This window comes from Rhinatrema bivittatum, chromosome 3 (genome assembly GCF_901001135.1).
Source record: "Rhinatrema bivittatum chromosome 3, aRhiBiv1.1, whole genome shotgun sequence".
Classification (NCBI taxonomy): Eukaryota; Metazoa; Chordata; class Amphibia; order Gymnophiona; family Rhinatrematidae; genus Rhinatrema; species Rhinatrema bivittatum.
In genome coordinates this window covers 221,223,689-221,251,304 of record NC_042617.1, presented here as the reverse complement: position 1 = coordinate 221,251,304, position 27,616 = coordinate 221,223,689, and the positions used below count along the sequence as shown (strand labels likewise).

At 46.3% G+C, this 27,616-nt stretch overlaps 1 protein-coding gene across 6 annotated transcripts in view; it reads left to right on the top strand.

Annotated features, from left to right (window-relative positions):
- ERMARD (ER membrane associated RNA degradation) overlaps positions 1-27,616 on the top strand; it is a 452,987-nt gene that overhangs the window by 781 nt on the left and 424,590 nt on the right. For all 6 annotated transcript variants that reach the window (XM_029594214.1, XM_029594212.1, XM_029594213.1 and 3 more), the window contains exon 2: positions 19,607-19,772. In XM_029594214.1, coding sequence (XP_029450074.1) covers positions 19,722-19,772 — 51 coding nt within the window. In that variant the 5' untranslated portion in view covers positions 19,607-19,721. The remainder of the gene's footprint in view (positions 1-19,606; positions 19,773-27,616) is intronic.

Here is a 27,616-nt window from a genome sequence, read left to right as displayed (position 1 = left end):
GTGCTGTGCTGTGTGCACAGCAAGAAGATCGGCAGGACTGTGGTGGAGCTCACGTCACCACAGCCCGAAGAAAAAGGTCGTGTCTAAACGTGCAGGTGCTCCACCTCCTTCCTGCCCGCGCGGCCCCAGAAGCAAAATGTTGCTGGAGCTGCGCGGGCAGGAAGGAGGAGGAGCATTAGCCACGTGCAGAAGAGGAGCAGCGCTTATGGGCCGCCGTGCATCTCACATTGCCGGCAGCCCGAGAAGATCAGGGTTGCTGCAGAGCCCATCCTGTGGCGACCCGTGAAGAGGAGGCCCAGAGGTGAGAGAGAGGCTGAGGGCCTGTAGAGTGTGTATGTGCGCGTGTATGAGATGAGTTGAGAGATTTTGTGTGGGAGTGAAGACCTGAATGTTTGCAGAGACAGCATGTGAGAGCCTCTGTGTGTGTGAGAGTGACAGCATGTGATTGAGAGCCTGTGCTTGAGCAAGACAGCATGTGGGAGTGAGAGAGAGCCTGTGTGTGTTAGTCAGACAGCATGTGCCAGTGAGAGACTGTGTGTATGAATGATTGTATGAGAGACACATGTGAGAGTGTGCGTGTGTGTGTGAGAGAGAGAGAGAGAGAAAGCATGTGAGAATGAGAACCTGACTGTGTGTTTGAGGGAAGAAGACAGATGGAGAGAAAAGAAATAGAAAAAAAGACAATACAAAAGGAATTGGCAAAAAAATAAGAAAGGGAAGGTGGAAAAAAAAGCCTGTGACCAACCGATTAGAAAACTAAGATCAGACAGCAAATGTAAAAAAAAATTAATTACTTTTTACTGATTGGCACATGTAATCTATGGGAATGTGCAAGAGTAGCACTTTCTCTATGCGGATCTCACAATGTACAAGATCAGCATGGAGGAAGTGGAAGCCCACGGGGCCTGCACAGAGGAGGCAGCAGAATGGGCTTCAGTGCCAGTAGCAGCAATCGGCACCTCCCCAATAGCCATGCGGCATCAGTGACAGTGGCAGCAGAGGAATGAGAGAGGCTCTGAGGTTGCTGGCAAAAGAAAGAGAGGGGGGTCTGCCTTTATTGTGTGCATGTGTATGAATGGGAGTCTGCCTGGGGGTGTATGTGTGAATACATGGGTGCCTGCCTGAGGGTGTGTCTGTGTATGAGAATGAATGGGTGTCTTCCTGGGGTTTGTATGTGTGAGAATACCTGCCTGTGTGGTGGATGTGTGTGTGAGAATGAATTGGTGCCTGCCTGGGGGTCTGTGTGTGTGAGAATGAATGTGTGCATGCCTGGGGGATGGGGAGGGAGTTGTGTGAAAATGAATGGGAGCCTGCCTGGGGTTCAGTGTGAGAATGACTGGGAGCTTGCCTGTGTGTGTGTGTTTCTGTGAGAATGATTGGGAGCTTGCCTGGGTGTGTGTGTTTGTGTGTATGTGAGGGAGCCAGTAAGAGTGAGAGCATGAGTGTGTATGAGAAAATCCAAGAGAGTAAGAGTGTGTGGGTGTGTATGTGTGGAGGGGGAGAGAGTGTCTTACAGCCTGAGAGTGTGTCAGTGTCTGTGAGAGCGAGAGGTTATGGTGGGTATAAGAGCATGAATGTGTATGTATGTGACAATGTATGTGTGAGAAGGAGAGGATAATCTCCTAATCCTCGACAATATCAGGGTGACTGGAAATCAAGAGCTTCCATGTATGGACAGCAGGGGCTTTTTAAAATCCTTATTAGTTTTAATTATTGGATGTTATTTGATATATGTGCTGTTTTGAAATATTTTAGTGGTGTTTGGGAAATTGTAAAAAATGTATATGATTTTAATTAATAGAAATTCTATTTATCAGTAGTTTTAAAATATTCTTTTATTAGTATGGTTTTACTATTATAACTGATGCTTTATGTTTCTTGATTTTATTGTTTTATGAGTAATGGTGGTTCTGTTTTTCCATTGTTAATACCCAGAGTCTGGCTTCTTGGGGGTTTCCATTTCAGTTTTTTCTAATTTGTGCTCCTTTATTTTGTATTCTGTATTTGGTGAGGGTCTGTCTCTGCTCTGTGTGTGTGAGACCATGATGAGAGATTCTGCTAGCATGTAGTGTCTGTATAGGGATCTATAGCAATCGGGTTTGTTTTGTTTCTTCAGTAGGTGGTGTATTGGTATTCTAGGACCCAGTGTAATATTTACCTTTGCTTATTCACAGGTAGGGTTATTGTTGTTTGAATCCTTGGTGTTATTACTGTTATGTTGTGATGGGATTGCAGTATAGATATTGAGTGTCTTTTTTGCGGGGTTTTGTGTTAGTTCACAATGTGTCTGTGCTGCTGTTACTGTGAGGTGACACCAGAATTTGAAAATATCTTTTAGTATGATGAGCTGTAAGGGAAACATCCGAGCTCCATTGTTTGGGGGAATTTCAGTGGATGCACAGAGTTACAGAACTGGAGGTGCAGGATTTCTTTGACATTCTGTCCCTTCCTATATATCCAGACTTCACTCTCTTAGCCATATAGAATTAGTTGAATGAGGCTATCAAATAATTTTATAGTAGTTTTACTAGAAGTGTGAAACTGGCCAGATTTCTAAAATTACGCAGAAGACCCTTTGGACTTTTTTATTAACACTTTTTCTTATAACCAGTTTTAAAACAGGATCCATGCCATAGAGGTGGGTGTGATGAAGAAATGTCATTCTGACTCCCCCCCCCCCTCCCAAATTCTGTCTAGAGATGCCACTGACTTTCTGTGACCTTAAGCATTACAACAAGAAGGATTACAGGGGGGATGCTGGAGAGGCACACAAATGCATTGGCCCCCGGGCGCCGGAGACCCTTGGTGTGCCACTGGGTGCGAGCCATATTGGGCCGCAAGTGGTGGTAAAGAGGAGATTTGGTGGGCTGCAAGCAGTGTCCAACCTGTTCGTGACCCAGAAGACCACACAGTCAGCGGGCGTGATCGAGAATGTGGTAGGAGTCTGGGCCGAGACCGGGGGGTTGTGGCGCAATTGGGGGGGGGGGGGAGAAGGCTCGCCTAGGGCGCTAAATCCCCTTGCACCGGCCCTGAATACTGTAGGTATTTCTCTATCCTGAGGGCTTACAATCTAAGTTTTTGTACCTGAGGCAATGTCACAGCACACAATGAGAGAGAAGGCAAGAGAATTGTTGCTGTGGAGCTCTGCAGAGCCATGGGGAGCTGGGGGCTGTGTTGTGCTCCAAGACTTGTGAGAGAGAGTTTGCTGGACTCCCTTGCCTGGCAGAGTAGTCTAGCCTTTCCCTCCACCAAACCTGCTTCTCTCTGCTTCTGCAGGCTGCCCCTACAAGGTTTATTACACCGCAGACAGGTGTTATCACTAACACAAGATAGGGCACACCAAACTGTGGTACCTGAAGATAAAATCACCTGCCACACCTCCCCTTGCCAAGCGGTCAAAAAATGCCTCAACCTCATTCCCCACAACATCTAAGGGAGTGGCTGCCAAGCCTTTTGAGAAGAACCAGGGGCACTTTAGTTCTCCAGGAGTGGTAGCGCTGGTGCTAGAAGTCAGCAACAATTGAACTCTGAGGATCATCTTTAGTCCTCTTCTGAGAAGAAAGTCTAAAGAGGCCATTGTTCATAAGGACAATAAAAGGAAAGTTGTAAGATCAAGTAAGGGAAAAATCCCCACAAAGTGGTAACCAACCGTAGAATGGCAAAATCAGGGGATAGTGGAGCAGGTCCAATTGAGACTTCCCCCCCTTGATCCTCCCTTCCAAAGTGTCGGTGAAATCTCAGAAAGTTAAAAAGTGATGCGAGGTGCAACATGGAAGGTTGTCTCTCGCCCTGAAAACTGCCCAGGAGAAGGACCATCATCCCCCTGGAATCTTTAGAGTTAAAGGTGTAGCCACCACCTTTGAAGGAAGTGGCAGATGAGCCCATCCTCCTTTCCCAGATTTGTCCCTTCACCTCCCCTGGCAAGTTTAGGCCTAGGATAACGAAGGGGGATAAAGTGCAGGAAATTACTAGCCGGGCCATAGTAAATGCAGACTTTGAAGTCCTTTTCCAGGTACCAGAACCTCTTCCTCCCCCTGTAAAGTACATAAAGTGGGAGGTGGGGAATGATGAGGTGGTACAGGAGTTGGAGGCCCTCATGGCAAGAGGGAGAATCTAGTGAGAAAGCAATATTGGATACAGAAACTCCCCAGGAACACAGGAGGCAGGAACACAGGAGGCAGGCTGGTATTAGGCTCACTATCCCTCTCTTTTGTATAAAAAAAATAAAAAACAGGCTGTCTGACATCTCGGCCTAAATAATATGAAATGCACAGTTAATCTAATGGTCTTTTTTTTTTCTGATATAAGTAACAGCAAAAACCAAAATAATAGGTTATTGTAGGGCTTTTAAGACCCTTAGAATAATGTTTTTCCAACAGAACTCAGATTCTGGTTTCCAGGAAAAGTTTGAATCGGGAAAGCACAGGACCCAAACTAGCGCTGTTATTGCCCCTTATACTGTAAGGGGTAATAGCGCGTGGAAAACGCGCAACCAACCCTCCCCCCCCCCCTCCCCGAAACTAATAGCGCTCATTTTACTCTCAGAAATTAACGCCTGCCCGAAGGCAGGTTTAATCACAGACAACACCGGGAAAGTGTACAGAAAAGCAGAAAAACTGCTTTTCTGTACACCCTCCGACTTAATATCATAGCGATATTGTCGGAGGTCCCAAAAAAGAAAAAAGCTGTCCATCGGCCCGCCGGTTGGAAAACGCACACTCAGTTTTGCCGGCATCCATTTTCCGAACCTGTGGCTGTCAGCGGCTGAACGACCAACGCCGGTAAAATTAAGCGTCGGTTGTCAGACCTGTTGACAGCTGCCGCTTCCGCTAATAAGGAGGTGCTAGGGACGCAGTACTGTCCCTAAAGCCTCCCTATTAGTGCAGGCCCTAATTTAAATAGAGAATTGCGCGCCCAGGAGAGGTGCCTGGGTGCGCGTCGGCAGAGCGGGTGCTCGCCTCTGAGCACCGGCTCTCGCGTAGGTTTTTCTGAATCGGCCTGTAGGTAGGGTATTAGGGTTCTGGTTTTAGTTGGTTCTTTTTTCTATCCTAGCGCGCATGCTAGGTAACCTCTGGGGCATACCTTCCAATGACGTCACCCGCCAAGAGGTATTTAAACCTACAACTTACAAGCTTCCAACGAGTTAGCAAGGACTTCCGTCTTGCCTGATTCCACTCCTTCGGAGATCGTCTCTTTGTTCACAGTACTCGTTCCTGACTACTGAGACTGAACTTAGGTACCCGCTTCTCGGGGGCCTACCTTACTTTGGCTATCCGCTCCTCGGAGGGCCATCTTGTCCTCAGGACTCTATTGCCTCTATCTGTGAGTACCATCATCTACCACCTCGGTGACAAGACCTCAAGTGCTTCCCGTGCCTCGGGCCACTACCGAGTGTTCGCTGTTACCTGTCTCATCTCTACTACGTGAGTGCGCTCATCTAACCTGCTCTGCTATGAGTTCTTCTGTCTATTCTACCAGATTCACGGCGTATCCTGCTTGTGGGTCACTACCGGATCTATCTCATGAAGCATCTCCACTCCATAGGAGCTGCCCTGGCGAACCCCGCTCTGCGGACCATTACCAGGAGGATCAGCATCGCACCACCTCACTCCAGACTGAGCCTCTGCATTCCTGTTTAATAAAGGTTTACCATCAGTGTCTGTTAAATCTAGAGCCTGTCATAGTGAGTCCCCACAGAGCTCCTCCCTGTGGGTGGCGCCAGCTCTCACTACGACCCAGGGGTCCACAACCACACCGAACAATAACATCTAGATTGAAAGAAAATGCCAAAAAATGGAAAAAAAGGAGGTACAGGCAGAAATGCCTTAGCCTCTTTCACAAACTAATGAAGGGACAGACCAGAGTCCCGTGCCCCAAACAATAATGACATGCCCAGCAGCTAGAGGTTCTAGTGAGAGAATTATTTTCCTCCCCACCTCTAAGTCTTATTTGCAAATAGAAAAATCTGTTGATGAAGAGTGGAAAGAAATCACCAGGATGATCAAAGCCTTCCAACAGGGTGTGGCACCACCAGTCCGAGCCTTTAAAAGAAAACCTGGCCCTCTTCCGATTTTCGCTAGTCTGATGGCGGAAAGCCAAAGATAAAAAAGGGAAAAAGCCCTGGGAAGAATAGCAGCATTAGAGGTTCATACACTCCAGGGAGAAGAGGACAAGGAAACTTCAAGTACCACAAGAAAGCAAAATGCGGCTATACCTGATCCCTGAGGCAGAAACACTTCCACTAATTCTGGAACTTCAGGAGAAAACAATGTAGACCCCCTCAACCAGGAAGGAGAGGTAGTGGTGCCCACATTTAACATACAGAGAACTGCAAGGGGAACTCCAAGAAGAGGTTATTACCCAGGAACCCAGAACTACAAAAAGGGAGAGGGGTAAAGAAGGAAAAAGAGGAAGAAGAAGAGGGTCACCCTACTACACAGGAGTCTAAACCAGAACCCAGTCAGGCTCACCAGGATCCTCCTCCTTCCTCCCTACTCTCAATTGAAATGATGAACACACACAGTGATGTAGTAATAGTTAAAGCTAACACCTTCCAAAAGAAAGATAGAACATCTAAGGAAGAGGAACTTCAAGAATCCTCCCCAGGGAGGCTGTGGAGTCATATTCAGAGTTTCTCCTCCCTTTCAGATACCTGGATTGTCCCTAGCTCCTGGTAGTGTTTACCTTCAGGGTAGGCCCAGGACCAGCTGTCACCCATAGTGGTGACTTTGAAGGAAGGGTAAGGTGCCAAATAACTCCGGAAAATATTAGAGGCCAAAGGAAACAACTGGCGTTTTGAAGAATAGAATTGAAACACAAGCCATACAAGGGGTAATGGTAGAACGAAGCCAGAAGAAAATCAGGAAAAACATACATATTGATGATGTGGGACAGCCACCAGAGAAATGTGAGTTACAGTCCCTTGATGCACAGAGGAAACACCTACCTGGCAGCGGAACCATAGGCTGGTGACATATGCTATACTGTCATATGCTGCCAGGAATCAACATACACCAATATGCTTCTGCTGTAGCAAAATTGGTGAGCGCAAAAGATATTCTAGCAGCTACGAAAGCAAGTGGAGAGGCAGTTCTTCTTTTTGCCTCTGAGACTGCAGTGAAAAGAGCTAGGGCAGGGGAAATTCAAATCAGGGGTACAATTCAACAACTTAATCCACTGGAAGAGCCAGGGACAAGACTAATACTATCTAATGTACCACCCTAATTCCCAGACAAAGTACTACAGCTACAGAGATTGTCAGAAATCTCCATAATTCCTTTGAGGCATAGGGAGGCAGGTTTGAAGCATTTAACATAATTTAATCGCCAGGTTATTATCAAACTGCCCGAATGCCCCAGGACTCCCTGTAACTAAAAGAACTCTCTCGTCCTGGCTCTCAAATTGTATTCAATTCTGTTATCAGAAGTGATCAGAGACCTATCCGCCACCCCAAAGGTGCATCAGGTACGGGCTGTGGCTGCTTCAATAGCTCATCTCCACAAGGTACCTCTTCTAGACATTTGCAAAGCAGCCACATGGTCCTCGCTACATACGTACACATCCCACTTCTGTTTAGATAGGTAGATCTCTGACAACGCATGCATGGGAAGGATAATTTTCAAGTCGAGCATGTCTTGAGCACAGTGACATCAGCAGATAAGAACTGTCTGCCGTTGTCTACTGTCTTGAGCACGCCCTACTTCGCTTCATCATGAACACATGATATGTAAAGTTGTGCGCAATACTTAGCTGGGGACTCCCAGACAGCATGGCTAATTCATACTGCTTATCTACGGGAAAAGAACAAGTTTGCTTACCGTAAACGGTGTTTTCCGTAGATAGCAGATGAATTAGCCACGCTGACTCTCCCGCCTCCCCGGACAGTTCCAGCATGCCAGCTCGTCTTGCTTGGATATGGACTGAGGAGACTCGGGGAAACGCGGGAAGATACAAGCAAGTACACATCACTGACAAAGTTCTGTGATCTTTGAGAGTTCTGCCACCTAGAGGCAGAGAGGACGTCCCAGACACCATGGCTAATTCATCTGCTATCTACAGAAAATACCATTTATGGTAAGCAAACTTGCTCTTCTTTGCGGGCCGCCCCTACAAGGTTTATTACACCGTGGGTAAGGACAGGTGTTATCACTGCCTCACACCAAACAATGGTGCCTGAAGATAAAATCACCTGCCCCACCTCCCCCTATCTCAAAGAAAGCTTCAACCCGACCACCTATGATACCTAAGGGAGTGGCTGCCAGGTCATCTGAGTCTGGGAAGATCCATGAACATTTGAGTTCCCCAGGGGTAATTTCGCAAGTCAGCATCAGAACACTCCTGAGGAATATCTTTAGTCCCCTCCCAAAAAAAAACTTTAAAGAGGTGGTACTCCCAAGGACAATAAAAGAAAGGTTTTAGGATCAAGCAAAAGAAAAAACTTCACAAAGTAACCTCCAATCCCAAGAAGGCATTAAAAAAAACTCAGGGGACGAGAGAGCAACTGCACCTGTGGTACCCTTCCCCCCCCTTAATCCTCCTTCCAAAAGAGTCAGTGAAACCTCATAAGGTTAAAAAAGTAATGAGAGGCACAAGGAAGAAAGTTACACTTTGTGCTGCAAATTGCCCAGGAGAAGGAACATTATTTCCCTCAGAGACTTTAAGGTCAAAGGTGCAGCCCCTCCCCCTGAAGGAAGTGGCAGAAGGAACCATTCCTTTTTCTCAGAGAAATAAGCCAGGCAGAGGTAAATGCAGATTTTGAAGTCCTTGTCCGGGTGTCTGTTATCAATCTCCTAGAGAGGGAGGAGTTAGCAATCTATTGTAAATCTCCTCCTGGAAAGGGAGGAGTTAGCGATCTGTTCTAAATCTCCTGTTCGGAGTTAGCAAACTGTTATGGATCACCCTGCCAAGGGGAGGAGCTAACAACTGTAGTACTCCGTAAGCGGAGTTAATGATCTGTGGTGGGTTGGCTTCCCACAGAGTGACAGTCTGTATAATACCGCTCAAGTAGTGTAAGGAATGAACACTTAATGTAAATTGGTGAATCCCTGGGCTGATGGCAGATGACAGTGCCCCCAGGAAGATATCCTGAGAGGGACCACCGGCTAGGCTAGAGTATGAAGACAAACACAGATAGTTGTTTTTTTTTTTTCCAATTTAAACTTTTATTAATTATTATTACGATTACATCGAAATAATATAAGAAATCCAGAAGAAAAAAACAACACAACTTATCTTTGAAAATATCACTCTACAACTTTGGATATCTAGCCCACATCTAGGAGGAGAGGAAAAAAACAAATTGGAGATGCACTCTTATCTTTGGCAACCCTAACACCAAAACAGCACATTTCAATTATTAATCGTGTCTTATCCCTTAGAAAACGTTCCAAATGAGAAGGATCAGTAAATATAAACTTATTATTTTGAAACAATATCTGGCATTTACAGGGGAATTTAAGAAAAAGTTAGCCCCTATATCCAGAGCTAACTGCTTATATGTCAAAAATTGTTTTCTACGTGCCTGCGTAGAAAATACAGGAAAGACCTGTATTTTTTGTCCACAAATATTCATATCTTTTATTTGAAAGTATTTTGAAAAAAATTGGTCCTTCTCTTGTTTTAATGAAAATTGTATAAGCAATGTTGCTCTGGATAAAATATTGTCCATTGAGTCCTCTAAAAAAAAGTAGAGACTCCTGGACTTTCAAGCAAATCCATATCCCCTGATTGAGCCGACAATGTTTTCCTCTTAGGTAAATAATATATCTTAGAAATCAATGGGATTTTCTCCATATCAAAAGACAAGATCTCTACTGCATACTTTTTATACAATTCAAAGGCTGACATTAATCTAGATTTAGGAAAGTTTAATCACCTAAGATTAAATAAACGTACTTCATTTTCAAGTAATTCAATCCTATTATGCAGTATAATATTGTCCTTAATAAGGGATATATTTGAATCCTACAAATTAGTAACTAATGGATTTAGATTTGTCATTACTTGTTCGATTTTATTTGTTCTACTTTCCAAGTCTACAAACTTCTCTCTGGTTTCCACAGAGAAAGTATGTATCTTAGAAATAGAGCTAGATAATTTCTTATCAATTTTAACATTCAATTTCCATACATCTAGTAAAGATACATTCAATGGTTCCACTTCTGTGTTTACCTCTTCGCTAACTGATTCAAAAATCACAGCTGGACATTGAATTTTCTTATTGTTAGTAGTGGGTCACATTATCCATATTATTCAAGCTTGAATTTATATCCCCCTCTGGAACATTCTCCCCCAAGGGAATACTAGGGGGGGCAATTACAGAGGAGTCTATAATAACATTGATTTCATGAATACCTTCCCTTGGCTGTTCAGGGGGTTGCGAGGACATGGGACTTAAGGTAACTCCCAGTAAAGAGCTACCTTCCAAATTGTCCCCAACATTGGACTCACCAATATGTACTATAATGAGAGTCCATGGGTCCTATCTTTCTCTGTGTTGGAGTCACAGGCGATGAGGGTATAGTTCTTAGATTTTCGCTTTCTACCCATAATAAACAAGAAAAGAAATAAAATTACCAAGGGGCGCACCCCTTTGGCGGGCGGCTTCGGCTGCGCGCCGCAGGGGCCTTGATTTTATAATGTCCCGAGGGTGCCTACCGATGACGTCACTAGAGGAAATGCCCACTCGGTCCGGAACTCGTTGCTCCTCGTCCAGGAGTAGTTATTCTTTCTCTTTAGCCTTTCAGCACTGGATCCGAGGGTCTCCTGGCACTCCAACCGCTTCCTCCTCTCCTCCGATAGTTCTTTATTAGACAGGAAGTAGAACCACCAGAGGTGGCAGTAGTGAGCTGATGTGCTCGGCAGGGCAGAAGTCCCTCAGATACTGGAATTACAGTCTCTGTGTTGCTGAGCTGTAGAGAGAGACTATAGGTAGTGAGTAGACAGGGTATGCTGGATACATAACCAGTAGTAGATGATACACTCACAATTGCAGATATTTGTAATGGCTTATATGCAACAGAGAGTCTTCAGTATATTCAGGAACAGGAGCCGTAGGCAAGTACTGGTTCCTATATGCAATCTGGAATGAGAACTCACAATATCTGTGTATGAGATGGCTTCTGGAATAGAAGAGAGTCTGTGAAGGGTTTTAGGAACATGGGCCCTCGTGGAGCGAGTACCGGTTCCTATCTGCAATCTGAAATAGTAGTGCACCAGATATAGGTATGTGATAGCTTCTGAGATAGAAGAGAGTTGAGAAGGGTTTTAGGAACATAGGCCCTCATGGAGCGAGTACCGGTTCCTATCTGCAATCTGCAAAAATGACTCACGATTTCCGTTCCTGCGATAACGTCTTAGACAGAAGGGAGTCTTCAGAGATTAGGAAAATAGGCCCTCGTGGAGCGAGTACCTATTCCTATCTGTAATAGAACTCACAGTGTTCACGTCTGTGATCGCCTCCAGGTAATCAGGAGTCTTCTGAGCATTCAGGGATGTAGGCCCTCGAGGAGCTAGTACCGGATCCCGTCTTAGCAATCTGAAATCAAGAAGAGAGAGCGGGGCTCCCGAGGAGTGGGTACCCCTTGGTAAGTTCGTGGAGGCAGAGCAGCGGAGAAAGAATTCTCCACCGAGTGCAAGTAGTCTTGGACAGCCGAAGCTAGTCCAAACGGAGTCCTTGCTAACTCGAGTTGTTAGCATAAGCAAAGATCTTTTATGTTGGAAGAAGATGACATCACTATGGGGGGACGCCCCCGAGGTTTGCGCCCTTGCCGGTACAAACTCTGGAGCGCGCGTGCGCGCCCTTACGTCATCAGGAACATGGCAGATCTGCAGCGTCAGGCCAGCCCAGGGATTCCAGGGAGAAGTGGCAAGGAGATGCTGCGGCAGCATCTGTCCGTCAGACCCAAAGGGAGTCGCCACTAAGGTAGAGAGGGTGGAGCAAGGGCGAGAACAGGCACGGATGCAACAGTGTCAGAACCTCTCCCCCCCCCCCCCCCTGCCAATAAAGCACAGAAAATGGGAGGTAGGGGGTGATGAATTAGTGCAGGAGCTAGAGGCCCTCATTGCCTCATGGCAAAAGGGAGAACCTCAAGAGAAAATAACTTTAGACATGGATTCCATATAAAAGAATTAAAAACTGAGGCAGTCTGATATCTCGACCTAAATAATACAGGAAATACTCTTTTTATTTAATGTTTTTTCCCCCCTCTTTAAGTAACAGGGAAAGATAGCTTACTGAAGGGTTTAAGACCTTTAGAAGAATCTTTACATTTTTCGAACAGAATTTAGATTCCGTTTTCCTGCAAAAGTCTGAATTAAGAAAGTGCAGGACCTGAACATTGTAGGGTATGGGGCTTTTTGGTTTTGGTTGGTTCTGTCCACTACTGTAAACCCCCTCCTTTTCTTCAGTTGAATGGTTCTGCTATGATGAGCTAAAGCAGTGGTTCTCAACCTTTTTTCGTCCGGGATCGCGGATCGAGAAAGCCACCAAATTGTAGGTAGTTCACTATCCTTTCTTTCAGTAGAATCTCCATTAATTTTCCCACCACTCCATTAATTTTCCCACCACTGAGGTGAGGCTAACCAGCCTGTAATTTCCAGCCTCCTCTCTGCTCCCACTCTTGTGAAGCGGGCCCATCACCACTCTTCTCCAGTCACTCGGCATCACTCCCATTTCCAGGGATCTATTGAACAGGTAACTCAGCAGATCCCTCAGCACATCTCTGAGCTCCTCTCAGTATCCTTGGATGAATCTCATCAGGCCCCATGGCTTTGCCCACTTTCAGTCTTCCTAGCTCTTTCCATATATTCTCTTCCATAAACCGGGTTTCGTCAAATCCACCCCCATCCACAGCCTTGTTAACCAGCGACAGTCTTTCTCCAGGGTCTTCCTTAGTGAACACCGAACTGAAGTATTTGTTTAATATTTATGCCTTTTCTTCTTCTCTTTCCACACATTGATCCTTTTCACCTTTCAGTTTCTCTATTCCACTTTGGACCTTTCTCCTTTTTGTGATGTATCTGAAAAAAGTTTTGTCACTGCTCTTTACCTCTGGCAATCCTTTCTTCCACCAGACTTTTTGCTTTCCTGATTACATTCTTTATCTCTCTCAGTTTAACCAGATATTCTTCCGTTTGTTCCATTTTTTTGGGATCCTGTATATTTCTTGAACGCTGTTCTTTTTATTTTTATTTTATCAGCCATCTCCTTTGAGAACCATATTGGTTTCTTATTTCTCTTACTTTTGTTTACTTTTCTAACATATAGATATGTTGCTTTTGTAATTGCTTCCTTTAGCTTGTCCACTGTTGTTCCACCTCTCCCATTTTCTCCAAGTCTTCAGGTTCCATCTCCATTTCAGCAAAGTCCATGTTTTTGAAGTTCAAAACTTGGATCTTCGTGTGACTTCTCCATTTCCTATTTGCAATATCAAACCATACTGTTTTTTGATCACTGGTGCTAAGGTGGGCCTCCACATGGACATTTGAGATGCTATCCATGTTTGTGAGCACTGAGTCAAAAAAAGATCCCTCAGTCGTGGGTTCCATTACCTTTTGCAAGGCATCTACTATCTCTCTCCTTCTGTTAGATTCCGCAGAAGGGATCATCCAGTCTACATCCGGCAGGTTAAAATCTCCAACAGTGAGCTCGTCTTCCTTCCTTCCCACCTTTTGGATGTCTTCAATCAGCTCTCTGTCTAGTTCTTCTGTTTGATATAAGGTAATCTTACAGGTCATTGGTGAGGCTTCACCTAGAATACTGTATTCCCTTATGGAGTCTGCACTTCAGAAAGGAAATAGATAGAGAGGCAACCTAAGTGGTGTGGGATCTGCATCAGAAGCCATATGAGATGAGACTTGAGGACCTAAATATGCATACTCTAGAGCAGTGGTCCCCAACTTTTTTGCACCAGGGACTGGCTTCAAACAAGACCATTTTTCCATGGCCCAGCAGGGCGGGGTGGGGCAGGGGCGGGGCTTTGGTCATTTGGGGGCGAGGTTATGGAGGGGGTTGGATTTTAGTACATACTTATCATTTAATTATGACATTTATAATGTGAATGTGACTCAACTCACCATAGGTTCAGAATGAGTGCTGCTGCTGAACAGAATAATATCCAACAATTAAAAACTCATAAAAGTTATTAAAACATGTCCAAATATCAATAACTATTTCAAAACAGCAGACATCGCATAATACCCAATAATTAAAATGGCAGTCAATCAAGAAAAATAACCGTAAAAAGCTACCTTTACTTACCCTCTCCAGCAACTCTCCTACTCCCCTCCCTTCCAGGCCAATAGCACTCACCAGAAGCAGCAAGGGCTGCTGAAGCTCTGTCCTCACAGTCCTCTTCCTTAGTGCCCACAACCAGTAACCCCCCCACCCCCCAATTAGACCCCACGACCAGTCTCGGTCTCTCTCTCACACCAGTCATCTTCCTGACCAGTCTCTCTCTCTCACACAGAAACACATCACCACCCTGACCAGTCTGCCTCTCAATCACACTCATGGTCTCTTATATACAAGCTCTCAATCACACACAAATGCTCTTGCACCCATTCACACCAGCTCTTACCTAGGCATCCATTCACACCCACACCCACAAGCTCTCACCCTGGCATCCATTCACACCCACACACATAAGCTCTCACCCTGGCATCCATTCACACCCACACACATAAGCTCTCACCCTGAAATCCATTCACACCCACACACATAAGCTCTCACCCAAGCACCCATTCATACCCACACACACAAGCTCTCACCCAGGCATCCATTCACACCCACACACACAAGCTCTCACCCAGGTATCCATTCACACCCACACACACAAGCTCTCACCCAGGCATCCATTCACACCAGCTCTCAGCCAGGCACTCATTCACACACAGATGCACCAGCACTCAGCCAGGCACTCATTTACACACAGATGCACCAGCACTCAGCCAGGCACTCATTCACACACAGACGCACCAGCTCTCAGCCAGGCACTCATTCACACACAGACAACAGCACTCAGCCAGGCACTCATTTACACACAGATGCACCAGCACTCAGCCAGGCACTCATTCACACACAGACGCACCAGCACTCAGCCAGGCACTCATTCACACACACAGACACACCAGCTCTCACCAAAAACTTCTTCCTTCACTGCAGGGATGGGCTCCAGTTCCGCCGCTGCTTTACTCCAGCGGGCCTTCTTTTTTCGCCACCATGGGAATGGGCTCCCGTGGTGGCCTCGGTCGGGGCCGGTTTCCTCTTCGCCACCACAGGCTGTGGCGGCCTTGCATGGTCAGGGTTGGATTTCCTCTTTGCCGCCATGGGAATGGGCTCCCATGGCGGCTTTGCTTCGTCGGGGGTTGGGTTTTCTCTTCACCGCGCGGCCTTGCTTTGTCGGAGTTCAAAAACTTCTATTCCTCCCACCTCACCCCCGGGCATTCAGATGCCTGCCTCACTGGCCAATCAAAGGCTTCCTCCCTTCTTCCTATTCCCACTGGCAGGGAGGAGGCTTCTGATTGGCCTGCGCGGGGGCAGGCAGAATGAAGGAGGCTTCCCATTGGGCAATGGGGATAGGAAGAAAGGAGGCTTCCAATTGGCCCGCGGGGGCTGGAAAAAGGCAAAAGGAAAGTAGAATGGGTAGTGGGACAACGGGAGACGCAACACACCTGCAGGTGTTTGGCGACACACCAGTTGAGAAGCGCTGTCCTACAGAGTTGTGTTAGGCAAAGCGACTCCGCAGGCATGGGGCCGCTGTGAACACCAACCACGTGATTGGGCTGACCGGCCTACCGGGGCATGGCCGAGTCTCTGCGGCGGTGCCGCGGACCGGCAAAAAACCCCCAACGGCCCTGTCCTGGTCCGCAGACCGGTGGTTGGGGTCCCCTGCTGTAGAGAAGAGGAGTGATATAATAGACATTTAAATATTTGACTGGTATTAATAATACACAACAAGAAAAACTTTATTAATGGAAAGGAAGTTGTAGAACTGATTCAGATCAGTAGGAAGGTAGACTCGGGAGCAAAGTCAGGAAATACTTTATCACAGAGAGGGTAGCAGGTAGTGATGTGAATCCGAACCAGAATCGGTTCGGATTTCAGTTCCGATTCACATCTCTATAGATGTGAATCGGAACCAGAATCGGTTCGGATTTCAGTTCCGATTCACATCTCTAGTAGCAGGTGCCTGGAAAGCTGTCCCAGAGGCAATGGAATTCAAAAAAGCATAGGATCCCTAGTGGCAAGAAAATAATGAAGTACCTGGGTAACCTGCATGAAGAGGTGGTTACAACCCTAGCAGTGATATGACTGCACTATATTATCAAGAAGACATGGGGTTCCTGGCACGAGTGGCAGTTACAACTCTTGACAGCAGTGTTACGATTGCATCAGGCCTCTAAGAAAGCACTGGAATAACCAGCATGAAGTGACAGTTAAAACCCTAAACAGCAGTGGCTTCAGGTAGGCTAGGGTGACCTACTTGGAAGTACCACGGTTAAAAACCAAACTTCAAAGAGCAGCGGGAGGCTGGATATTTTTTCTTCTTTTTTGAGATGAGGGTTTTGTTTTGTCTTTATGTATTTTTTGTTTTGTTTTTACAGCAGCCTCAGTAACTTTCATGGCTGTGGGGATTATAACAAAACTTGATAAGACATAGAAAGGGGCTTGGATTTTGGCTTTATAAGAAGTAAAGTTGAATATGGCTATTACTGTAAAAGATTTTGGGTGTGCTTGAGACATAGGGGTAGATTTTTAAAGTTATGCGTGGGCGTAGATTTGTTCACGCAACCCGGCGCGAACAAATCTACACCCGATTTTATAACATGTGCGAGCTATCGCGCGCATGTTATAAAATCCAGGGTAAGCGTGCGCAGAGGGGTGTACAATTGTGTAACCTGCATGCGCCGAGCCGAGCAGCCTGCCTCTGTTCCCTCCGAGGCCGCTCTGAATTCGGAGCGGCCTCGGAGGGAACTTTTTTTCCGGCCCCCCTTCCTTCCCCTCCCTTCCCCTACCTAACCCACCTCCTAGCCCTAACTAAATCCCCCCTACCTTTTTTGAGAAAGTTACGCAATTGCGTGCACTGGCCAGCTGCCGGCGCGCCATTCACCGACCCAGGGGCTGGTTCGGAGGCCTCGGCCCCGCCCACGGAATGCCCCAGAAAGCTGTGCCGCCCCCAACACGCCCCCGTCACACCCCTGAAATGCCCCCAAGCAAAGCCCTGGGACTTATGCGCGTTCCGGGGCTTTTCGCGCGCCGGTGGCCTATGTAATATAGGCGCGCCGGCGCGCAGGGCTTTTAAAATCTGCCCCATATTGTGGGCAAACCTTGGAAAAGAGCTGACAGGTCTGGTAGAAGACATGAGGAGGTGGTATGATGCAACTTCCATTTCCTCACAGTTAATCCAGCAGTGCTCACTGGGATAATCCAAATACTTGGATATTATTTTGTAGCTTTTTCCTATCTTGTGCATGTTTATAACTTTATCGTTAATTTCCTTAAAATATTCTTTGGTTTTCATTTTCACAGTTTTCCTTCAATTCACAGTCTGACCAATGGTACTGAAATAGGGAAGGGGGGGGGGTCTTTTATCCAGAGAAGCTGACCCTTTTTAATGATTCACATGTAGAGGCCAATTGTAAGGAACCAAAAAACAAAGCGGAAGCCGATCAATAATGCTGGATAGCGAAAAAACGAAAAGGATCGGTGTAACAAGGGATTCTTTATTCGAACTTGCCAATTGTTAGGGCAATATCTTTCATTTGTATAAATTTGGATCTTCTACAGCACAGGGGTTGCATACTTATGCAAGCAGGAAATTTTCAGTTTTTAATTTTATTTTACAAAAAATGGAGATAAATAATGAATTGTAACTTTGAAAATTTACTTTAAGAGCACCCTGGTTTTCAATAAACATACTAACTGGAACAATCTGTAAATGTCATTTGTAATCTACACAAATCTACTAACGTTTAGGGCAGGGGTCGGGAACCTTTTTCGCTGAGAGAGCCATGAATGCCACATATTTTAAAATGTAATTCCATGAGAGCCATACTAACTACAACCCCCTACTCTCCTGACGCCCCCCAAGACCTGACAAAAGTCCCTGGTGGTCCAGCGGGGGTCCAGGGCTCGCAGACAAATCTTTAATAAAAAAGTAAAAATATAACAAAACCCCCCACCCTTCTGACGCCACCCAAGACCTCCAAAATTAATTTACTACAACCCCCCAAGACCTGCCAAAAGTCCCTGGTGGTCCAGCGGGGGTCCAGGAGCGGTCTGGGAGCGATCTCCTGGACTTGGGCTGTCAGCTGCCAGTAGTCAAAATGGCGCCGACGCCCCTTTGCCCTCACTATGTCACTGGGGTCGACCAATGGCAGCGGTAGCCCCTGTGACATAGTAAGGGCAAAGAGCCGTGGATGCCATTTTGATTACTGGCAGCCGACAGCCCTTTGCCCTTACTATGTCACAGGGGCTACCGCTGCCATTGGTCGACCCCAGTGACATAGTGAGGTCAAAGGGCTGTCGGCGCCATTTTGACTACTGACAGCCCAAGTCCAGGAGATCGCTCCTGGACCCCTGCTGGACCACCAGGGACATTTGGCAGGTCTTGGGGGGGGAGGGTCAGGAGGGGGGGGGGTTGTAGTAAATTAATTTTGGAGGTCTTGGGGGGCATCAGGAGGGTGGGGGGTTTTGTTAGATTTTTACTTTTTTATTAAAGATTTGTCTGCGAGCCAGATGCAGCCATCAAAAGAGCCACATCTGGCTCGCGAGCCATAGGTTCCCTACCCCTGGTTTAGGGGGTCGAATACTTTTGCAAAGCACTATACATCCATACTCCTATTCAAACTTTTTGGAATATTGACTTCAAAAGAGGAGATCTAGCATTGTACTTCCTGCAGTCACCTGGGCTCTCAATCCCCACTTAATTCTATCTTGTTTTAGAGAGAATATCAAACGATTGTGATGCAGGAGGCTATGTAGTAGCGATCCCATCTACCATGGTTCTGGGCCCCTTCCTCCCTTTTCCCCCAGCTCATCTTCTTTCCAGTGTTTGTCCACCTGCTTTCCTCCCGTCCCCCAATACCATATGAATAAGGCCAAAACTTATGCTATCATACCTCAGTCCCTACCCATTTTACCCTGTATCCCACCTTAACCAATCTGTAGCACCCAAATGGTCTTAAACTAGCATAATCCTCTTTAAGTGAACAACAGTTCAAAAAGGCAAGAAATAAATACTGCTACTACTACTCCTAATAAAATCAATCAACTGCACTAAGAAAAGGAAAGTTGGTATTTGAACACTCTCTTGATACTGTTGTGGCTTAAAAAAAGTTATTGCATATTCTTATAGCTCCCCTTTTCCCTTGGAAAGATGAGAGCATTTGGAGGAAAATGTAAATGAGTTAGCTAGCCAGAAAAGAAGAGGTGCCAAAGGGCTGCAAGAAAAAGGAAATAATTTGTAAAAAGCCATATATGTTACTGTTCTTTTAGCAGAGTGAAAAAGACACACTTGAAATAAATATCTGGGTTGCAATGATGTTTCATGTTTTTAAATGCTTTTGTTCTGGCACTAAACACAAAAAATGTTTTGTGTTGCAGATGATTGCTGGCCAGGCCATCACCTGTCTGTCTCCAGCAGTTCATAATATGATCTGTAACCTTGGGTTTGAGAATGATGTAAGCCATAACATTAACAGTATTGTATCCGGAGAGCATGAAGTATGCTGGAGTACAGTCACAAACCATGTGCATTATGCAGAATCAGGTCAGCATTTACATTATAATCAGCATATATCAAATATTAATTGAATAGAATGTTCTTTTCCACTACAAGCAATCTGATTGGCTGGAGTAACAATATCCTATAATATCCTGTTTGACAAATGGAACTATGTTATACTGATTCAAAAGTTGAAAGTAAGTAGCTTGTTAAGGCTTATAATTGCAATTTAAATAGGACAATTGTAGATTTAACACTTAAAATCAATGAACGTACAGTTAGATTTTTCTGGTGAGCCCCTAGTTTGTTTCTTTATTAACCAAATTGATGTAGATTGCAGGGAAAAATACTTTGCAATCCACAATATCCAAGAATGAATTTCAAATACATTAAGCATGTAGTGAAAGAGACTAGTAGTCCAGTATGTGAGTATTGTAAATACTTTTTCACATGATGTTTACAGATGGTTATAGATGTAAGGAATCCAGGTTTGTACAGGAAAACCATATTTTTTTTATCCCTTATTCCTATAGGGAAGATTTAGTGATGTGGTAGCAGCAATAACATCCAGACAACGCAGTTATTAAGTGGATAATATTGTATGCTGGCAAAGCCTTTAAATGTTGAGCATGTACACCAAGAGGAAGAGAAAGAAGTGCAAATTGATGGTGAGAAGAATGAAAAAAGTGGATATAGAATGCCTGAATGAAAAGGAAAGTAGAGGCTAGGGAAAGAGTAGTTGTCCTCAAAATTATACATAATGAAGATTTTCTGTCAATAAGCAGGCTGAGTTAGCCATGATATGTGTGTGATCATCCCAAGGCACTGAATGGACTTGTGTCTCCTAGCTAGTAGAGCTTTCAGCTTTACTAAGCATGTGGGAGTTCCCCAGCAGGTGTTGCCTTGTGAGCCTCCTCAGTCATATTTTGTCCAAGCACAGCATGGATGTGTACTCAGTCTCTTCAGTCTTTATTCTAAAAATTCTCAACTTGTACACTTGCTTCCTCAGTTTACTCATTTTAAAGTTTCCTCACCTGCTCTGCAGCACCCACAACAACATTTTTCAGTGCTATTAAAAAATAAAATGTTGCCACTTCAACATGTCCAGCAAAAAGAGTGGATTCAGGACCTTCATTTGGGGCAAGGTAATGTCCCTCACAGAAGGGCACAAGTTGTGCTATTGTTGCCTTGGTCCAGACCATGACTAGCAAACTATTATGCTTATGGACAATTTCTCCAAGGACAAGCAGGATGGTAGTCATCACATGTGGGTGACGTCACTGGACAGAGCCCTATCACGGAAACCTTTTCTGTCAGAGTTTCTAGAAAGCTTTGACTGGCACACTGAGCATACCCGGCATGCCATGATCCCTGTGTCCACAGGGTTCTCCCTTCAGTCTCTTTTTTTCCGCAATGCAGTTTGCCTCGTGTTTAGGAGCTCTGTGAAATTTTTCTCACAACTTTTCCTCACGGAACACTTGAAGTTTTACTTCACAAATAATTTTTCCCTTCATGGATCTCTTTTCATGTACATTTCATCGATGCTCAGTGAGTACTATGACCTGTTTTTCGGTCAGTTCCTGTCACCTCACTATTGGTTTCCCCGGGTTACTAACCGAATTGCGGCCGCCTTTCTCCCTGTCTGTCCACCCCACGATGCCCGCGAGTGTCCTTCCTGTGATCCTCCACTGGGTTCATTGGGGCTAGAGGGATAGGGACGTCCACGGTTCCCATTGCCGCCAGGGCCGCCGTTGATGCCTCAATCGGTTCCGTTGATGCCCGCGTCGATGTCGGCATCGATGCCGTTGATGCTATCAGTGCTCCGCCCATGCCATCAATGCTTACATCGATGCCGATGCCTTCAATACCGCCATCAATTTCGTCGATATTACCAAAGCATCTATACCTCAGTCAATGCCCTCGACTAAACAACACGCTCCATACTTCGGGTTCTAAACCAGAGCCCCATGTACTTCTCGGGTGACAAACAATGCAAGGAGCAGTGAAGGCAGGGTCTCAGTCTGTCACCAATTGCCATCTGAAACAGCGAGGGCATCTTATTCAGTGCTGGAGAATGACTGGGCTGAGCTCCGAGGGAAACAGCCAGCACAGACGTGTTTCCACGTTTGGTTCTGGCACTGATACCGCACCAGTATCAATGTCCATTGAGCTAGTTGCGAAGCGGGCCCGGGTACACGAGTCTCCATGCTCCTCTGCACCCGAGGTGCCGAGGTGTTCCCCACCACCACCAGTGCCGGGTACTGAGCCACTATAAAATAATATGGAAGTGCCAGTAACGCCTAGCCTGTCTCCTCTGTAGTTGCGCTACCATACCAGCTTACAGGGTGGAGCTGTCGATGCCTCAGGCTGTCCTCGATGCCTCCTGAAATCTACTAACACTGGAGCCATCGATATCCGCACTGTTGTGGCATCGCCTCGTTGCGATACCTACCAACGACAGCCTAAGTCATCGCCGCCGACTCGTCCTTCTGAGCCTCCACCACGAAGGCAGATTGGCACGCTAATCCCGTTTCGGCACCAATCCCATCGAGACCTGGTCACTAAAATGGATCAGATGTTTTTGGAAGGTCGTAACATCTTCCAAGAACCATATTGGTGTCACATATTGCTATTACCAGCTATGTTTGACACAACACTAAGCGAACCTCTCTGCCAGCAACATGGGATTGCTTCAAGACGTCCTCCCATTGCCAACAACAGGACTCTGAACGCGATATATTAGCCTGGCTTCCGGACCCTGATTTACGGCCTGAAGTCCCAGATACACAAGCTGATCTGCCATGCACAAGGTCCGGCAGACAGTGCCTCAATTGCAAGACCACCTCGAGACCCTGTGACAGCTCTCTACATTTCTTGTACAGCAGAGAGAGAGATGCAGGAAGGACTTTTACCGCTCACACTCCCACGAGAGACCAACTGATATCCAGATTACACCAGCTCTGCCAGTCGGGCAGGCTCCTGGATTTTTCAACCTTTCCAGACATCAGAACGGCCATCCCACTGAGAACCAGGGCTCGGGATACCGTTCCTCGGACAGAACAAGGTGGAGGATTTTAATCTCGCTACTTCCTTCTTTGAACAGAAACAGGCGATCTCCGCCCATCCTGGACCTCAGAAATCTCAACAAATTTCTTCAGAAGGGAAAGTTCAGACTGGTGTCTCTCGTCACCATGCTTCCCTTACTACAATAAGTGGGTTGCCTCTATTCTCTGGTCTTTCTATGCGCTTCATAGTGAGTCAACAACATTTTCAATACCAAGTTCTGCCGTTCGCAGTAGCTTTGACAACTTGTGTATTTCACCAAATGCCTAGCAGTGACTGCCGCTTATCTACAGAGAAAAACAGCATTCACGCCTTTCCTTACCCGGACGACTGCCTAATAGGAATCAATCCAAGCAAGGAAGTCTAAATTTTTGTTTTGAAAAGACTCCTTTGTTGATGCATTAGTTCTCTAGCTCATGCATTACTCATGTTTTTTTGCCCATCAACACTGTTCTCTGTTAACTGTATATCCCTATTTAGCCTACCCTCTTTTTTAGCTATTCCCTACATTTATTCACGTTATTTTGACGAGTTATTGTTGTCTATTTAATATTTATGTTCTTTTGTTCAGAAACTCTGTTTAATGTAACGCCTTAACCGCGACAGTTTTGTTCTATGGAAACCGACCTGATTTGATATTTGTATTGAGAATGTCGGTATATAAAAATCCTAAATAAATAAATAAATTCTCCAAGACTCATTATAAATCTTCTAAATTTGGCTGGGATTTCTGATCAACTATCATAAATCCCATATGGAGTAGTTCTGGACACTACAGTCGCAGAGGACTTCCTGCCCAACAACTGTGCAGACATTCTGTCAAATTCTCCAAATATCTGCGCACATGCAACATAGCCTCAGCCCATCAATTCTTTCATTGCTGGGCCACAGGGTTTTCACTATCCACGTCACTCCTATGGCCAGAATAGCCATGAGTACAATTCAGTGGATTTTCAAATTTCAGTGGCTCTAAGCCGTTCAACTGCTTTCGTCCCTGATCCATATCACCGATTCAGTACCAAATCCTCAGATTATCTTGGCCACGGTTGCATCCAGCTTGGGTTGGAGAGCTCGAATGCACATCTACCAAACCCAAACTGCATCTACTCCGCTCCATGAAAAGTCTCAGATCAACTTCCTGGAGCTTTGAGCCATGCGTTATGCATTTTATACCTTGAAACACTGTCTCTCACAAAAAACTTTGTGGATACAGACAGTCAACATAGTGGCAATGTGGTATTTGAAAAAACAAGCACATGCAGGCTCTTACCTGCTCTGCCAGGAGGCCGTGCAGTTCTGGGCCTGGGCTCTTGCACACTCCATGCATCTACGGGCCACTTATCTAACAGGCATACCGAACGTACTAGCAGACCATCTAAGTCGATGTTTCCATCCTCACGAATGGTCACTGCATCCATGTGTAGTGAGCAAAATCTTCTAGCGCTGAGGTCAACCAACCTTTGACCTCTGCGTCCAAATCGAACCACAGAGTGGACAGATTCTACTCCCTATACATGCATTAAAATGCGTTCCCATGGACGTCTTTGCTCGCTGTGCAACAGAGGCCTCCTATATGCATCTCTTTTGATACCGCTCATAGCCAAAACTCTCGTGAACCTACAGCAAGACAGGTTTCCAATGATTCTCATAACCATGTCCTGGCCTCGACAAGTATGCTTCCCATACTTCTCAACCTACCACTCCAGTAACCAATTCACCTGCCCACAGGTCAGTCTCATACCACAGACTCAATGATATTCTCAGGTACTTGTAGCTTCACGACAACCTTCCACACGTAAATCTTACCATTTGAAATGGGCAAGTTTTACCAAATGGTGTGCACAAAAACGGTATTAGCCCCTTTTTTCTGCACCACTCCATCTCTCTGAGGCTATCTAGGATACCCATCGGATTCTGGTCCCCAGATATCCTCCGCACGGGTACACCTTAGTTCCATTTCAGCATACCACCTGGGAGTAGGGATAACCGATTAACGGCTCAACCCCTAATGGGTCGGCTTATCATGGGTTCTCTACCAATTAAGCCTCCTCAACGATCACCGGTTACAGAATTGTTATGTTTTGTGTGTTAGAACTAGATAGTGGGCCCTTGGGCCATGGCAAGAGCTTCCACCCACAAGGAGGAGCCCTGTGGGGACTCACCACGACAGGCAGGGTCTCAGCAGTGATGGACACCAGAGGCAATAGTTTTATTGTACAGCAAGATAACCCGAGGAGCGGGTTTAATAGACTCAGTCCAGAGTAGATGACCTGCAAGCTGGTCTCTCCGGTAGTGGTCCGCAGTGCAGAGTAACCCGGGGAATACTTCCTCTTGATGGAACTTGTGCAGGCTGTCTCCGGTAGTGGTCCGCAGTGCAGGGTAGGCCGGAGGCTGGTGATAGAGGTTTGCACAAGACAGTGTGGTTCCGGTAGTGGTCCACAGAGTGGGATAACTTGAGAATCCACACAGCGAAGGAAGAGGAAGGTGTAGAGCAGATCCAGTACTCACTCCAGAGGCAGCAAGCTGTAGAGGTAGGCACCCTGGAGACCCGAGGTACAGGAGCACTAAAGGGTCATCCGTGGAATCAGTGTAGAGACTCACTGGGTTGGAGAAGTGAGATAAGTAGAGATGGCTTTCCGAGGAGCGATAGCCCTGAGTGCGACAAGGCTCCCAAGGTGCGGGTACCAAGATCACTCAGACAGGAACGCAGGAACAGCGAAGCAAAGTCCCAGAATGGCGGAATTGATCAGGATGGGAATCCTTGCTAACTCATAGGTAAGTTGGCCCGATAGGATTATATACACATAGGCAGTGATGTCATGCAGTGGAGACGCCACCAAGGTTCCCGCCATGACATGGTTAAGAAGGGGGCAAGCGCGCGCGTGCCCTAGGTCACCCCAGAAGTAAGATGGCTGCCAGGAGCGCCAACGCCGTCCTGGGAACGCCATGGAGGTCGGCGTGCAGAAGCAGAGGCAGCCATCCTCCCCAGACTCGGAGTTGCAGGGCAAAAAGAGGTGAGTAGCACCTGTTGCGACCTACGGGCGCAACAGGAATGGGGCCTACATGTAGTGCTTACACAGCTCATACTTTCCCTGTTCGAGCCTTTGCATTCCTATAACTTTAAAATTCTGACATGGGAAATTCTTTCCCTCGTAGCCATCACTTCTGCTAAAAGGATCAGTTAGTTACAAGCCTTGTTGCATACTCACCCAACACTAGGTTCCTCTGTGACCAAGTGGTCCTCCGTACTCACCCTAATTTTCTTCTTAAGGTAGACACAGCCTCTCACCTTACTCAGAATATACTCTGCCCACTTTTTCTCAAGACCCCTCTCTCACCAGGGCGAGAGGTTTTCCATACCATGGATTGTAAGTGTGCACTTGCATTCTATCTAGACCGCTCTGCACTCCATAGAAAATACACCAAACTCTTTCCTTCTTTGACATAGACAAGCTGCGAGTTCCAGTGACTTCACCCACATGTGAAGACTGGCAAGGCAGACAATGCTGTACTGCAGGGATAAGGTCAGACTGCAACTCCAATGAGATTTACACAGATCCTCAATTCTACATGCTCTGGAACTCTGGAAGCATTGAGACAGCAGAGTTGCTTACCTGTAACAGGTATTCTCCCACGACAGCAGGATGTAGTCCTCACATGTGGGTGAAGTCACTGGACGGAGCCCTATCACGGAAAACTTTTCCGTCAAAGTTTCTGAAAAGCTTTGACTGGCACACTGAGCATGCCATGATCTTACAATCTAAGTTTGTACCTGAGGCAATGGAGGGTAAAGTGACTTGCCCAAGGTCACAAGGAGCGACAGCAGGACTCAAACCCTGGTCTCCTGGTTCATAGCCCACTGCTATAACCACTAGGCTACTCCTCCACTCTTTGTTTGCCCACTGGAACTCGCAGCTTGTCTTTGTCAAAGAAGGAAAGAGTTTGGTGTATTTTCTATGGAGTGCAGAGCGGTCTAGATAGAATGCAAGTGCACGCTTACAATCCATGGTATGGAAAAACTCTCGCCCTGGTGAGAGAGGGGTCTTGGAAAAAAGTGGGCAGAGTATATTCTGTGTAAGGTGAGAGGCTGTGTCTACCTTAAGAAGAAAATTAGGGTGAGTACGGAGAACCACTTCGTCACAGAGGAACCTAGTGTTGGATGAGTATGCAACAAGGCTTGTAACTAACTGATCCTTTTAGCAGAAGTGATGGCTACGAGGGAAAGAATTTCCCATGTCAGAATTTTAAAGTTATAGGAATGCAAAGGCTCGAACAGGGAACGTATGAGCTGTGTAAGCACTACATGTAGGCCCCATTCCTGTTGCGCCCGTAGGTCGCAGACGGCTGCGACCTTTGCTACTCACCTCTTTTTGCCCTGCAACTCCGAGTCTGGGGAGGATGGCTGCCTCTGCTTCTGCACGCCGACCTCCATGGCGTTCCCAGGACGGCGTTGGCGCTTCCGGCAGCCATCTTACTTCTGGGGTGACCTAGGGCACGCGCGCGCTTGCCCCCTTCTTAACCACGTCATGGCGGGAACCTCGGTGGCGTCTCCACTGCATGACATCACTGCCTATGTGTATATAATCCTATCGGGCCAACCTACCTATGAGTTAGCAAGGATTCCCATCCTGATCAATTCCGCCATTCTGGGACTATGCTTCGCTGTTCCTGCGTTCCTGTCTGAGTGATCTTTGTACCCGCACCTTGGGAGCCTTGTCGCACTCAGGGCTATCGCTCCTCAGAAAGCCATCTCTACTTATCTCACTTCTCCAACCCAGTGAGTCTCTACACTGATTCCACGATGACCCTTTAGTGCTCCTGTACCT